The 15389-nt window shown below is 36.8% G+C and overlaps 1 protein-coding gene across 1 annotated transcript; it reads left to right on the top strand.

Moving 5' to 3' along the window:
• Nucleotides 1-99: 99 nt before the first annotated feature.
• Nucleotides 100-15189, top strand: ccdc61 (coiled-coil domain containing 61). The gene is made up of 13 exons (XM_046867832.1): nucleotides 100-1059; nucleotides 2827-3000; nucleotides 3098-3180; nucleotides 3476-3636; nucleotides 4478-4630; nucleotides 4732-4933; nucleotides 11939-12021; nucleotides 12112-12335; nucleotides 12717-12795; nucleotides 12901-13107; nucleotides 13200-13233; nucleotides 13330-13390; nucleotides 13918-15189. Exons 2-13 carry the CDS (start codon nucleotides 2853-2855, stop codon nucleotides 14010-14012), a joined length of 1530 nt encoding a protein of 509 aa, XP_046723788.1. The 5' UTR covers nucleotides 100-1059; nucleotides 2827-2852; the 3' UTR covers nucleotides 14013-15189.
• The last annotated feature ends 200 nt before the right edge of the window (nucleotides 15190-15389 follow it).

Raw genomic sequence — 15389 nt, 5'->3', positions numbered from 1 at the left:
GTTATAAAATACATTTATAAACATTTATTTATATATTTTATTTTCTTATTTAAATGTAACAATTTAAATGCATACCACAATGTTGTTGGATTCTGTGGTTGGTCACAAGGTGTTTTATCAACTTTGTTGTTTAACAAAGATTGTATATTTATTAATATGGTGACATTTTCTTTAAGGAGACACGAGTTTGACATTTATGATTTATGAATTATGAAGTCTCCAGTGTCAGCATTATGTAAGAACTTTGTGAACTGTACAAGAATGTACAAGAAATACTATGTTTCTGACACAGAAACATAGTATTTTATTTTTAGGCTTGTTGTGGTTTCGCTGTAACATGAATTTTTTTATCTTTACTTTTAAATCAGTCTTGCAGAAAGAAAAAAGGCGCAATGAAAGAACTGTCAGCAGAACAACCACATGTTTAAAGGAACTTAGTTGTTTTAACGTTGCACGATATTTAATACATTTGATTTGCATTTTGGTTTTTATGAAAAGAAACCATTTTACTGTGATTTCAATGGTCTATATTGTGAAGAAATCACGTGTGTGTATGTTCATTTGTTTGTTTATTTGTATTTTTTAAAGGTCATGATTTTGGTTTTTAGCTCCCCCATTAGGTATATGCAACGCCGCATACTAACATACTAAACAGCGCGCTACGGCTTATATCGAGTCATATTTTATACACGCTTTCTAGTACGGTAGTACGCACTAGTGGGCGTGAGCGAGCGGATTGGCGTGATCCTGTGATCGACAGGTAGAAGACCCAATTATACGGGTTTTTTAAGTCTCTGACCAATGGCTGAGTTTGGGGGCGGGATTTTTTAATTCCCGGTTGTTGTGCCGCTGTTTTCAATTGTTTAACTGACCCACGGAGAAAGGCTTTCTGGTTAAAATGGCGCATCTAGAGTTAAATGGAACCTGTTTGTATTGAAATTTTAACAGTGTTTTGTTTCGTGTTTAGTAGTTTTCGTGTTACAAATGAAAAACGTTTAAATGTAGGATTTATTTCACTCAATCCAACTCGAGGAAACACCACATCCTCTTCTGTAACGGGTATGTAGCCTGTTAGCATAGCCGGCTAACAAGTCACTAGCTAGTCAGGTATAATAGCTGGCTGGATAAATTCCACATTACAAACACAAGTTACATTGAAGATGACATTTGTAGTAAAAACGGTTTTTTTTTTCTTCATTTAAATGGCTGTCTATCACATGCTGGTTATCTGTTTCAATAAAGTAAGAGGCAAAGATGTCAGAATTGCACTTGAACTTGTTGAAGAGAAAATGATGGAAATTGTGTTCAACTGCTTCAATCTTCTATTTAACATGATTAAAGTAGCTAAGTCCTGGATTGACTTTACTAAGTAAACCTAATACTGAGTTTCTTCGTTTTATTTATTTATTTAACCTGCTTTGTTTCCACTCACATTATAACATTGAACAGGTTTTATATCCTGGAGCACAGGTAACTGTATCAGTCACTGACAGAAGCCTATGTATTACTCTGCACATGTGATCTTCCACGGCGTTGATTGGATGATTGTTTTTTTTAAATATAGCATCATCTGCAATGTATTTATTTATATAGGTTACAATTATATTATACTTAATTATATTTAATTTTAATTAAATTCTGCTTTTGTTTTTCCCCTCCCCCTCACTACTGTTTGTGTAACCTTCTGCTGTTGCTGTAATGCAATAATTTCCCTCACAGGATCAATAAAGTATATCTAAGTCACTAGTTATAGCTCGCAAACCACATCTGTAGCAAACCACACAAGCTCAATTATATTTGTGTGGATTTAAGAGCAGTTTTTTCATTCCACAATGGCACAATGGAAATTAATTTGGTTGCATATATACTTATAAGGATATTTAGAAGATGGATTTTTCAAGGAAAGCTGGACATCATGTGGTCAGCCAGAACAGTTCAAAAACAGCTGTTAAACTTGAATTTCAAATCCCCAGAAAGAAAAAAATGCACAGAAAATGTGGGTTATTTTATGACTTTGATATTGACGGTGCTTCTAGAGATGAGGTATGCAGGTGGCACAGCTGTGGCTACAGTGAAATGAGACTTGTTGGTTTGTGTTCATTGGGGTTTCATTTGCTTTAGTAATGACATTCATTCATCGGTTTAATTGCACTTCTGCCTATTATTGATGCCACTGAAGGTTTCGAGTGTGAGCATGTTTGTAAATTTACACCTAAGAAAACGTACTAGTGTAAGCCTTAACCGATCGACTTTTAATCATATAAAAATCTCGATGAATTACTGCACATATATACATTGTCTTCTAGGGTCTTTTTTAATAGCTTGTGTTTCAAATATATGCGAAATGAATGATTGATTGTTATGATTGTATTTAGCTTTAAAATAAAATATTAGGTAGAAAATAAAAACAAGCGAATACTGAAACAGCTATTTATTTAAGAAACGCATAAAAAAAAAAAAAAATACTGATCAGTGAACAAAGTGTCTCAAACTGTAGTTTGTCGTATATTTACGGGTGTGCCTATATGAGGCTTCCTGTGACACTTAACACTTGGATGCCTTCCTGGGTTCCCAAGACTTGTCATTTCTCCACAATTGGCATTCATCCAAAAACATACATAAGCTTTGCATAAACTTATGTAAATCTGGTGGAAATTGTTAATTCAGTTGGACTTAAGCAAACAGTTGTACACAACTTTATACAAGACTGGAAAAAGGCCCTGTGTCAGTATTTACAGCCTTATTGTTATGTTCTGCAATTGGGGATGTAATGTCAAGTTTTTCTCAGTAGTGGAATACACAGCTAAAAAGTGACACATTTTTCAGGTTACTGAAAGTATCCAGAATTGATCATGGAAGTGGGCACGGTCATACAAGAAGAACTGAAATTTCGTGGAGTTGATTTTGCCATTAAAGTGGAACTGCAAGATCGCTTACTAACGGTCGAGATTTCTGATATCGTGACAGCAGACCAGTGGAGTGGGGAATTCGATCCAGCCTGTAAGTGTGCACTTCTATAACAATTTGAACTTAATATCATGTTGTTTATCATGAATTATCCTTATATTATATTATCTTGCTTGTTGCTGTCTTTCAGACATTGAAGATCTCACTCGCAAAACTGGAAACTTCAAACAGTTCCCTATATTCTGTAGCATGCTCGAGTCAGCAGTCAGTAAGGTAACCTGCACAGTCCAAATATTATTATTTATAGGTGATGTATTATTGATTAATTGATTAATTGGATATATTTGGGGGTGAAAACTAATGAGGAAATCTGTAATGTTAAGGGGTTACGAGATAATTAATTTTGCACAAATTCCACAACATTCAAGTATATGTATATACGAATGGATAAAAAAAAAAAAAAAAAATGGATGATGTTTTGTAATTATTAAATCATTGTAATTGGTGTGCTATGAAATTATCATTGTTTAAACACTCACAACACAATTATCATGGTTTAAACACTCAGACTAGTGAGTCAGTAACACTTGATCTGCTGACCTACTCGGACCTGGAGCTTTTGCGGAACAGAAAGGCGGGTGTGGTGGGAAGGCCCCGTGCCCAGCAGCAGTCTCCTGCTCTCAGCACTAAACGCTACCTCATCCTTATTTACACTGTGGAGTTCGATAGGTCAGTATTCATACCATACTGTATAGGTTAGTATCTGCACAGTTTTCTACTCAACTCGTATCTTTTTTTCCGAGATACGTTTGGTGTCTGAAGTGTCTTTAAAAAAAAAAAAAAGTATTTTTTTTTTTTTTACTTTTTGGAAAGAGCCAAGAGACATCTTTGACCAATGTTTGTCTCCCACAGAATATATTTTTCTCTACATACTTGCATTAGTGTTCATATACCAGTTCTAAACAACACTGTTAAACTCTGTACACATATTTATAGTAATATTATTCCCAATTCTTTTATTTCTATTGTAATTTCATCTTGGACTCTGAGTGGCAGAGCCTAGGATACATTTATATGATATAACTTACATCTATATTAACTAGGGCTGCTTATATTAACTAGGATCTATCTACATACACACACACACACTAGCGAAAATAAATCAGATCTCCTAAAATGAACATGTAATTTGTTTTCTTTTTAGAAAAGTGTAAATTTTTATTGCTAAAATTGCAATCTTTGAAAACTAAAGCGATTTAGTACATATAGTACATATAATATCAAAATACAAATATATAAATAAAAGAATCATACATAAAAAATTTAAAAAATATTCTTTTTTTTTTTTTACTTCAATTTGAAATATAATAATAAGCAGTTGAAGGTTAAGGGCCTTTTTCAAGCACCCAAAAGCAGTAGTTTTGAACTTTTGAATTTAAACCCGTGATTTGTTGATCTGACATTTACAGTCCTTTTTTTCACTTCAGAACTTTGGTGTAGAACTCAGCAAGCCATTTTCTTCTTTCTTGTTTGGCAGTTGTTTTAAATGGCATTTTTCTGCTTTCATTAGGATTCACTACCCTTTGCCACTGCCATATATTGGTAAGCCTGATCCTGCAACTCTTCAGAGAGAGATCAGGGCTCTAAGGGCTGAACTAAATGCTATTAGGATGCAAGGAGACCATGCAGTGCCAGACCAAGAAACACGTCGACTGCGTGCAGAGTCAGTTCTGTTTTTATATTTTAACAATCAAGAAAGTGAAATATAACGGGAGACCATGTCTTCTTCATGAATTTTAACAAACGGTATGTGCTGAATATTAGGTTAGCTGTGGTCCGGGAGGAGAAGAATGCCCTAGCTGAGGCTCTGGAGCGGCTTCGGACAGCTGGGACTGGTTCCAATTCAGGCGCTCGGGGACTCAGGGAAGCGTTGCGCAGCCTTGAGGAGCAGCTTTTGAGAGAAAGAGCCAAAAGCCAACGCTCAGCAAGCAAGAGGGATCAAGAACAGCGCCATCTAATGGAACAGGTGAGTGTTCACACTAACAGGGAACAGGGTGCTTAGAGGTGCTAATTTGTTCACTGCTGATTTTAGATGCATTACATGAATCAGATGGAATTTGTTTTGTATAGGGGTCATTGACGGACTTTTAATAGGCCAATTTTAAAATACCAGAAATATGGATATGTTTGGCCATTTTCTAAACATTTGGAATGTAGTGTACACATGCCTTTATAAAGAAAAGTAAAAAAATTTACATTTTAGTGTTTTTACACTTAAGTTAATAATACATAGCCTTAAAAAAGTCATCTGGGGCGACCGTAATTTATCTCAAAATTCACATTTTTATGTATCATTAAGACTAGTTGAACTCATCAGTAAGTAGATAAACTGATAAAGAAAGATAAACTTTAGTGCCCTTTCATTTTATGAAAACCATTATTTCACAAGTTTATTCTATAATATCAGAGTCTCCCTCATAATCCAGTTACAATACTGATTTTTACTTTAAAAGCAAAAAAACTGAATTAGCATTTATACAGATATTACACATTCAACAATAGCATACCACTGATTAATATTTGAGGCTAAACTGATGGATATTTGGTTATGAATTTATTCATTTATTCATTCATTTGTTGGTTACCCCACATGACATATGTTTGCCCCAAATGATAAGAAAACCACAGGTATAAAAATTTCAGTTAAAATGTACACAAAAGAGTTCAAGACGAAAAAAAAGTAACTCTTTTTATTCAAATAACATTTCAACATTTAAATATAACAAATCAGAAGGACATTAACATTTAAAATTATATAATTTTTATTGCAACACATTAAATGCTTCAAGAACTTAAGAAGCTGAGTAAAGAATCTCTTTTTTGGAACCTTTTTGATTCATTGGACAGGGATGAACACTACTTGCATCTCAATTAACCTTTCAACATTCAAATATCACAAATAATAAGTTTCTTTTTCTGGACCCATTTAGCCACATAAGGCAGTGATGAACACGACTTGCATTTATCTAAGCTGAGGTATTTCTGAACTTCACCCAATCTTGGAGAGTCAGCTTTGAGAAGCGTGATGTTGCTGGCTCAGGCTCTGAGATCACAGCATGCACATCTTTTCTGTAGTAGAAAATTAAATCTACAGTTTGTGGCCACATGAAGAGGTTTTTGTCACCAGATTGTAGCATACAATTGACCTGCACTTCTTCTCCCACAACCTCAAGCACTTGGCCAACATAAGGCTTTTCATCATAAATGACAATGACAAACTTGCCACAAAGATCTAGTTTTTCTTGTTCCCTAGGTGGTTGAGGAGGAGAGCTTGGGGGATTCTCAGTGTTGCACACAGTGCGTCTCACTCTCAGGTCTACTGTTACGGGCTTGTAACAAGGGCATGGACTCCTCTCTGTTTTCCTACAGAAGCATGACACAGTCCTGTGAGTGATCTGTGAAGGCTGGGTAGACCAAACCTGGTGTATTTTAAAGGTGCCCTTCACAGCCTCCAAGTTGTCAGGAATTAGCTCATCACACTTTTCAATGCTTTCTCTGTTTACCCAATAGTGTGTGATGCTTGAGCCTAATCTTGTGTTCAGCATCTCATAGAGTTGCTGTGGTGTCTGAAGTTCACCACCTCTTTGGACAAAGCGATCTGCTTCTCTTTTTATTGCCCCACCAATCCCATCTGGGGCCCCTTTCCCATGAGACTTTTCTGAATAATTCCAGGTCACCTTAGTGAACCCAGAAAGGAAAGGGACAGTACTGAGGAGGTAGAAGTTGTTTTTATTCCGGTACTGTGTAACCGGCCCATCACTTTGAACGTGGAGGGTTGTGATCTGCGGGAAGGTTTCACGAAGCTCTCCTAAGATGGGCTCTACATGTGCCCACACCGCCCGCTCGTCATGGCGCAGGCTGTCAGAGAGTGTTGCATAGGATCTTTTGCCCTCGTCTCACCTTTTCTGGCCCTTTCCTTTTCTTTTCTCATCTTTGCAAGTTGTTTCCTCAGATTTATGTTTAGCTTTCTTAATTCATGCTTCTCAGCCTGCAGTCGTTTACAACGTTTCTCAGCTTTCTTTTCTCTATCTTTTCTCTCTGGTGTGGAGGACATATGTGGATGGAAATCCTCATTTTGAGGTGGAGCATCCACCACCACACACCCCCCTGGACTCTCTTGCTGCCCCTCCACTCCTTCTACACCTGCTGGATCTGGCAGAGTGTTCTCTATGGATTGAGGTGTAAGGTCCAACATTGCCTTCTCCATCTTTCTTCTCTCCCTGTATCCTCTAGATGCAGCCTTCCACTTGTTTCTCAGATTATTCCTCTCCCTCTCTGATAACTCATCTGACTTCACATATGGAATCTTCCCCTCATGCTTTCTTTTTTGGTAGCTGAAACAATAGTGTACAGAGTTGTTCATCAACAACAAGATAAACATTCTACACCTGTGCTCTTTCCTCCTTATCCTGAACCTACTCTCTTTAGAGAACAGCTGTTTCGGTGACCAATGTTTAATAGCTCATTGTAGCATACAGTCTAAACTGTTTATTTGATCTCCCCTGGTCTCCTACTTTCTGTAGCTCTAGTGACTCTAGCTCACTGCTACAGAAGCTCTTTTTTCTTTACCTCTCTCTTTTCCTTGCAAGATACTCTGCTCTTGCTGCAGGGTCGGAGTTGACTTTCTGTCTATGACGAGCAGTCTTCTCTTTGCTTGTTAATCATGCCATCTAGGAAATAGGTAAAATAGGTTAAAACTTGTTTTAAATGACTAATACATGTATAGTCACATAAATAGAATGTCATTGTGTAGTTTTTTTATTTATTTATATATTTTTTTTTTTTTTTACATTTTTCCTGTAGGATTGTACTACAACAAAAAAAAAATGTTTATCCCTATAAAAGGAATGGAAAATGGCTGAATTAAAAAAAAAAAAGATAAAATATACAAATAATTATGCTTAAGCAATTAACTATATGTATATAATTGATGTATAGAATATGAAAACTACAAATATAGGACATGTATCTATCATTTAAAACACTCAGCAGTGGTCGCCCCACATGATACTCGGTCGCCCCATATGATGTTTTCAAGTTCACTCAAGTATAACAGGCTAACAGTTAGCCTCAGAAACCAAACTAGCTTCTTCTAGTGACAAAGCACTATCAAATTTATTATCAAAATATAGATTTGTGGGAAAAAAATTATAATTCACAGTTTTGGGGTGGTCGCCCCACATGATGACCAAAAGTGACTACGACATTACAGCAGTTAAAAAACAGCTTTTTCTTACTATATGAGAGAGACTGATTTACCTTACAGTTGTTTCCAGGGGGTCTTCACTTGTGTCTGGCTGATGCAATATCCCATCCTTGAGATGTTTTTGAAAATAAAGGTCCCAAAATTGTGGTTTGTTGATGGTCGCCCCGGATGATATGGATAGAATCAACTTAATTCGGACAACATTCGTTTGTATATCATGATAGAAATATATGTGCAAATGCTTTATAGTTTTGTCAATGGATGTAAAACATGTTTGAAATTATGCCAACTAGGAAAAGGGATATATTTAAGTTGATTTAAACTGTTTTTAAACCAGTTGTCCTAACAAAAGTCAAGGCTGGACGGTCGCCCCATATGATGTTTTGGCACTTCGGATAGCAGAAAAATGATGAAAAACTTAAAAATTTGGAGAAGTTAGAGTGGTTTAGTAGGTGAAGAAGGTATAACAAGTAGATGAGAAATTTTTATGTATTTTTTAGTTTTTTCAAAAAAATAAAATTAACCCGGACAGAAAAAGGGGGCGTCACGTCATTGACCCATAGACATTGAAGTAATCATTGTAAGAAGCATTTTGAATATGGAAAGATTATTTGACCGTAGATGACTGCCTTAAATAATTCAACCAAAACTTTGCATTACTGCAACTGCTGCTACCAAACATCCATCTAAAGTGAATGAGTGCAACACCTTACAATTGAATTGTACATATAAGGAATCCAGTCAAGAATATATTTTGTTATAGTTTAAAAATATATATATATATTTCTGGTTAAGCCTCTTTCAGCCCAACACACAACATGCTTCTGAATTAAGTGCAGTTCCGAGTTAAGTGCAGTACACAGGTGAAAGCCAAACACTCCACAGTACTGTGTGTGTGTGTGTGTGTGTGTGTGTGTGTGTGTGTGTGTGTGTGTGTGTGTGTGTGTGTGTGTGTGTGTGTGTGTATATATATATATATATATATATATATATATATATATATATATATATATATATATATATATATATATATATATATATATATATATATATATATATATATATATATATACATACATACATACATACAGGAGTGCAGAATTATTAGGCAAATGAGTATTTTGACCACATCATCCTCGTTATGCATGTTGTCTTACTCCAAGCTGTATAGGCTGGAAAGCCTACTACCAATTAAGCATATTAGGTGATGTGCATCTCTGTAATGAGAAGGGTGTGGTCTAATGACATCAACACCCTATATCAGGTGTGCATAATTATTAGGCAACTTCCTTTCCTTTGGCAAAATGGGTCAAAGAAGGACTTGACAGGCTCAGAAAAGTCAAAAATAGTGAGATATATTGCAGAGGATGCAGCAGTCTTAAAATAGCCAAGCTTCTGAGCGTGATCATCGAACAATCAAGCGTTTCATTCAAAATAGTCGACAGGGTCGCAAGAAGCGTGTGGAAAAACCAAGGCGCAAAATAACTGCCCGTGAACTGAGAAAAGTCAAGCGTGCAGCTGCCAAGATGCCACTTGCCACCAGTTTGGCCATATTTCAGAGCTGCAACATCACTGGGTGCCCAAAAGCACAAGGTGTGCAATACTCAGAGACATGGCCAAGGTAAGAAAGGCAGAAAGTCGACCACCACTGAACAAGACACACAAGCTGAAGCGTCAAGACTGGGCCAAGAAATATCTCAAGACTGATTTTCTAAGGTTTTATGGACTGATGAAATGAGAGTGAGTCTTGATGGGCCAGATGGATGGGCCCGTGGCTGGATTGGTAAAGGGCAGAGAGCTCCAGTCCGACTCAGGCGCCAGCAAGGTGGAGGTGGAGTACTGGTTTGGGCTGGTATCATCAAAGATGAGCTTGTGGGGCCTTTTCGGGTTGAGGATGGAGTCAAGCTGAACTCCCAGTCCTACTGCCAGTTTCTGGAAGACACCTTCTTCAAGCAGTGGTACAGGAAGAAGTCTGCATCCTTCAAGAAAAACATGATTTTCATGCAGGACAATGCTCCATCACACACGTCCAAGTACTCCACAGCGTGGCTGGCAAGAAAGGGTATAAAGAAGAAAATCTAATGATATGGCCTCCTTGTTCACCTGATCTGAACCCCATTGAGAACCTGTGGTCCATCATCAAATGTGCGATTTACAAGGAGGAAAACAGTACACCTCTCTGAACAGTGTCTGGGAGGCTGTGGTTGCTGCTGCGCAATGTTGATGGTGAACAGATCAAAACACTGACAGAATCCATGGATGGCAGGCTTTTGAGTGTCCTTGCAAAGAAAGGTGGCTATATTGGTCACTGATTTGTTTTGTTTGGTTTTGAATGTCAGAAATGTATATTTGTGAATGTTGAGATGTTATATTGGTTTCACTGGTAAAATAAATAATTGAAATGGGTATGAATTTGTTTTTGTTAAGTTGCCTAATAATTATGCACAGTAATAGTCACCTGCACACAGATATCCCCTAAAATAGCTAAAACTAAAACTACTTCCAAAAATATTCAGCTTTGATATTAATGAGTTTTTTGTGTTCATTGAGAACATGGTTGTTGTTCAAATTAAATCCTCAAATAAAATTAATCCTCAAAAATACAACTTGCCTAATAATTCTGCACTCCTGTGTGTGTGTGTGTGTGTGTGTGTGTATATATATATATATATATATATCTCAAACTACCTTTTGATGGCTCCGCAAGGTAAATAGTAAACAGTAGTTAACATGATAGGTTCCCTGTTGGTCTAGTGGTTAGGATGGGGCGCTGTCACCGATGCGGCCCGGGTTCAATCCCCTATCAGGGAACCAACCCCAGCCATTAGGGTTGCACAAGCCTTATGCCGGTCCCAAGCCCGGATAAATGGGGAGGGTTGTGTTGTGTTAGGAAGGGCATCCAGATGGTCCGCTGTGGCGACCCCTAATGGGAAAAGCCGAAAGAAAGTTAACATGTTATGATGCATCTTAAAGAAGCAGAATTAATTTTCCCAGACATCAAATTGTCTCACACACTTAATTTCTATGTGTTTGGTTCTTGTATTAAACGCCTGATTGAGTTTACATGGGACTAAGTGCGCCTGGCTCAGATGCACTCAGATGATTTCTATGTTCTTCAAAGTTCTGAAGTCTGTCTTTGATAATTTAAATGTTTGCTGCATGTCTCAGATTTTGTTCCATACTTTTATTTATTGTTTTCACTTCAATAAAAAATGCGTATACGAAACGTATTGTGTAATGTGGGTAGCCATGTTTGGAGTTTAATATTGGCAGAAATATTATTTCCAGCCATATGACATTTGTCTTTGGACATAATGGGGTTTCTAAAATTTACATTTTCAAACATGTAATAAAAGGGGCTTGTAGCTCCCACTTTAATAGACACCTGCAAAATGTTTTGTATTTTTTATTTTTTGCTTTATTGATGATTTGCTGTCAAAATCTGATGTTTGAAAAAATCTATAGAATTCAGGTTATATTTCAAAATTTGCACATGCCTTTTTCACATATTGACATGCAGATAGTAACTTTCTAGTACAAATAATGAAAACTGTAAGGCAATTTAATATTTTTTTTCAAAACATTCTTCATGTAACCAGATGAATGATTGAGATCTTATGTATAATGTTAAATAAGTAGGTTTTTTTTTATTTTATTTATTTATTTTTTTTTTTTGCTTGTCCATATCAAATATCGAGATAAAATAGCTAAAAGTACTGTAGTGATTGTTACCACCAATAATACAAAATTCTATTACCTTCCTAGTTGGAGGATCTAAGGGCCTCGGAGCGAGCTCTACGTATACGTGTGAAGAGTCTGACCACTGAACTAGCCGTGTTACGCAGGGGGTAAGTGCTGTGTAACTGTCTGATCTATTACAGTCTACCTCTCTGATCCTGTGTGCTAGTGTTTGAACCAATCCTGCCTTACACTTTTAGGAGGATTACACCGGTTCTGTCTGGCCGGAGTGGGTCCAGGGGTGAGGCAGATTTTCCACGGTCCGCCTCAAGGGAGCGTGGTTTACCCCGAGCAGGAGTAAGAACTCGCTCAGGGTCCAGAGAGAGAGCGGAGGATCACAGCAGGAGGTCAGAAGATAGAGGGAGAAGATCAGGTTCTTCAGGAGCACGCAACCACTTGTCACGGCCATTACCATCTCCAACAGGCACGTGCTTTTATATTGTGTGGTAAATTAGTAAATGGTGAACTGATTGTGCTGTATCTGTTTCTTTATGCCTTTAGCACTTAATATTAAATTTTTTCACCTCCTAGATTTATTCATCTTGTTTGTCAAAGGGTGAAAATGATAATGAAACTGAAAAATAAAATCCATTTTATTTTGTGTTAATAGCAGATTAGGCAGACGTGGACAAATTCCATTTTCCAAACTTTGCCTGGTGGATTTGCTCTCAGCCAAATCGGTTCTGGTTGTTGCACTCGCTTGTCCGCAATATCATTAGCTGAACATTAGCTTGTGAAAGATTTGTGATTAAACTGAAAATAATAGACTAGACAATTGACAAATTTTTTTTTTTTTTACCGCCAGGGTCCCGGGGGCCTCGTTTTGACCCAACATCTTACATTCAAGAGCGACAACGACGCCAAAAAGAAACAGAATTGAAGAAGTGAGGCTGTTTGTTTTCATAACCACCACAGTGGATCTTTAGTTGTTTTCTTACTGCACTTGTTGTTTCTCTATAAAAGGTTATTTATTTATTTTAATTTGTTAGCCAAAGAAAAGTTCGAAGGGACATGTTGGCATCACCAGCTCTGAATGAACGCGGTCGTTCACGGTCCAGAGAGCACGGTCCTCAGCTGATCAGACGAGGGAGTGGCGGCCGGGGCAGGAGCACATCTGTGGAGAGCAGGAGGAGTCGTCACTCTTCTGAAAGCTCAATGGCTGAGTTTGAGGATCTCGCCAAGCCTCTAAATAGCAGGTCACTAAGATAAACATGCATTCATATTTTACTGATGCATAAATTCATGCATTGTAGTGTTTGGATTTTTAAATATTCCTTCTTTTACACAGGGGAAGAAAACTAGCGTATAATGGTCCAGCTGAGGTGAGTTTCAGGTTTAACACCTTTAAAGTGACTTTGAGGTGAACGGAAGTTCTGTTTGTACTTTCACTGAAACCATAAACTGTTTCTTGTCCATAGATGAGAGGAAGACACTTGAATAAAAAGCCAATGTGTAGCACTCCAACACAAAGAGTAAAAGGTAGGCATGATGACTGTATCCGTTTGATGAAGAGTTATAGTTAAAGTGCTATAGGATATAATGTCTGGACACATTTCTTGATATTTAAAGAAAAAAAAACTTGTTCTAAGCTTGAATTTAGACATGGTTTTAACTTATTTCAGACAAAAATACAGTGAAATAAAAATCCTTTATTACGTTAATGCTGTGTGTTTCTGAGGTGGTTCTTCATCTTCTCTGCGGATTTCTTGGTTTCATTTAGATTAATAAATAAGCATATGAACAGTGTTTGCTGCAGCTTTTCAAATGTGTGGGGGACGAGTATATAAGCAGGGTGAAGGAAAGCAACAGCGGAAACAGAAATCAATAAGAAACAGGTTACTATTGTTAGCATGCTGTAAACCGTGCTCTTTTTACATTCAGGACGGATGCACCTTTTTTGGCATTATTATAATTGTATAATATGAACCAATGTATTAATAATTGAACCTATGTGATAATTATTAATAATAATAAAAATATTTCCCTTACCTTTGCCTCCATGTCAGAGAGTTCTATGGATACAGGAGCAGACCTGTCTGAGATCGATGCACGCCTCCAGGCCCTGCAGGAGTACATGAGAGACCTGGACACAGGACGCTAGTAATAATTGGTGGAATTGATCTTTAAGGGTTTTATTGCACAAGCAGGTGATGACATTCATCAGAATGGACAATCATTAATTTTATCTCGCTGTTCAAATAGAGATGCAGAAATTTCCCGGTTCTACAAGATTATCTGCAATTATGGATTGCCCCCCCATTGACTAACACTGACTTGAAGGACTCTTGGGTTTTATGTGACTAGTTGTATATGCTGTGTTTGTGAATTAGGATATTTGTATGTGGTGTAGCTCTTGTTTTAACCAATTTGTACACATTTTATAACATTTTTATACAAAGATTTTAATTCATATTTCTTTACCTATATCTTCAATTCGTTTTCTAAGATAATGTCCCCTTATGGTGGTGACATACAACGGGATTGTGGTTGACTGATTAATTGTGATCCACTCATTTATATCTAAAACCTTTTAAGGTTTGTTTTCAAACATTAGCACACATGCAAAGTTTACACAATGTTTTAACTCGTGTCCCAGGTGATATGAGATGTGATTGATCAGCTCAATCATACTTTGCATTATGTTTTATTACACCATTGGAACACCAAGGTGAATACTGCTACGAAGAAATATACGCTAATTTTCTGCTGTTTAGCAAACCTATCCCTTTCCTTAAAGGTCTTGTTTGTGAGTCAGTTACACTATTTGCATATAATGGATTTATACACATTTATTTTACATTTCAACCATTAATTTGATGATATTGCACAGACTAATGTCTATGAGCTATGAAAGTTTTCATCTCTTTGCCTCCTTTTTCCCACAGGTGAGTTATTTGGACCAAAAAGAGATTTAGATAAGCAGGCATTTCAATGCACCATGTACATTATTTATAAACAACATTAACCTGGAAAGCTCCATTTTTAAATTGTAGAAGCAAAAATGTTTTAGATGATTAATGTTTTTTGTGGGTTTTGACTACAAAAAGGAAATATTTTATTTAGGAAAGAACTGTTCCTTTAGATGGTAAATTTTTTTTCTGACCTGCAAATTACTGGCTTTCCATAATGAATACCTACCTGTACGCTCCACTAAATTGTTAGTGAAATATGGGCCACATGGTGTAATAAGCCATAATTTATTTATTATTCCACCGAAATGTTTTCACAAAGTTGTTATTTAGAGCCTCAGGCTGTTATGAATAAAATGATAAAAAGAAGCATGCGAGTTTCACCCTAGATTTATAGCTGCCCTACTGTCAGAGTTGCTGTTATATAAATTTAACTAACACATGACGTGGTGTTATCTAGACCCAAGCTGTGCTGTAACTGGAGAAAGGATTCAGATAAAGTGTGGTGGATTGCTGTACCCTGTCACAGCTGGATCACATCTTTTAATGAGAAGCGCTGTGTGTTTGCA

Source organism: Silurus meridionalis, chromosome 15 (genome assembly GCF_014805685.1).
Source record: "Silurus meridionalis isolate SWU-2019-XX chromosome 15, ASM1480568v1, whole genome shotgun sequence".
Classification (NCBI taxonomy): Eukaryota; Metazoa; Chordata; class Actinopteri; order Siluriformes; family Siluridae; genus Silurus; species Silurus meridionalis.
This window is presented reverse-complemented; position numbering and strand designations above follow the sequence as displayed.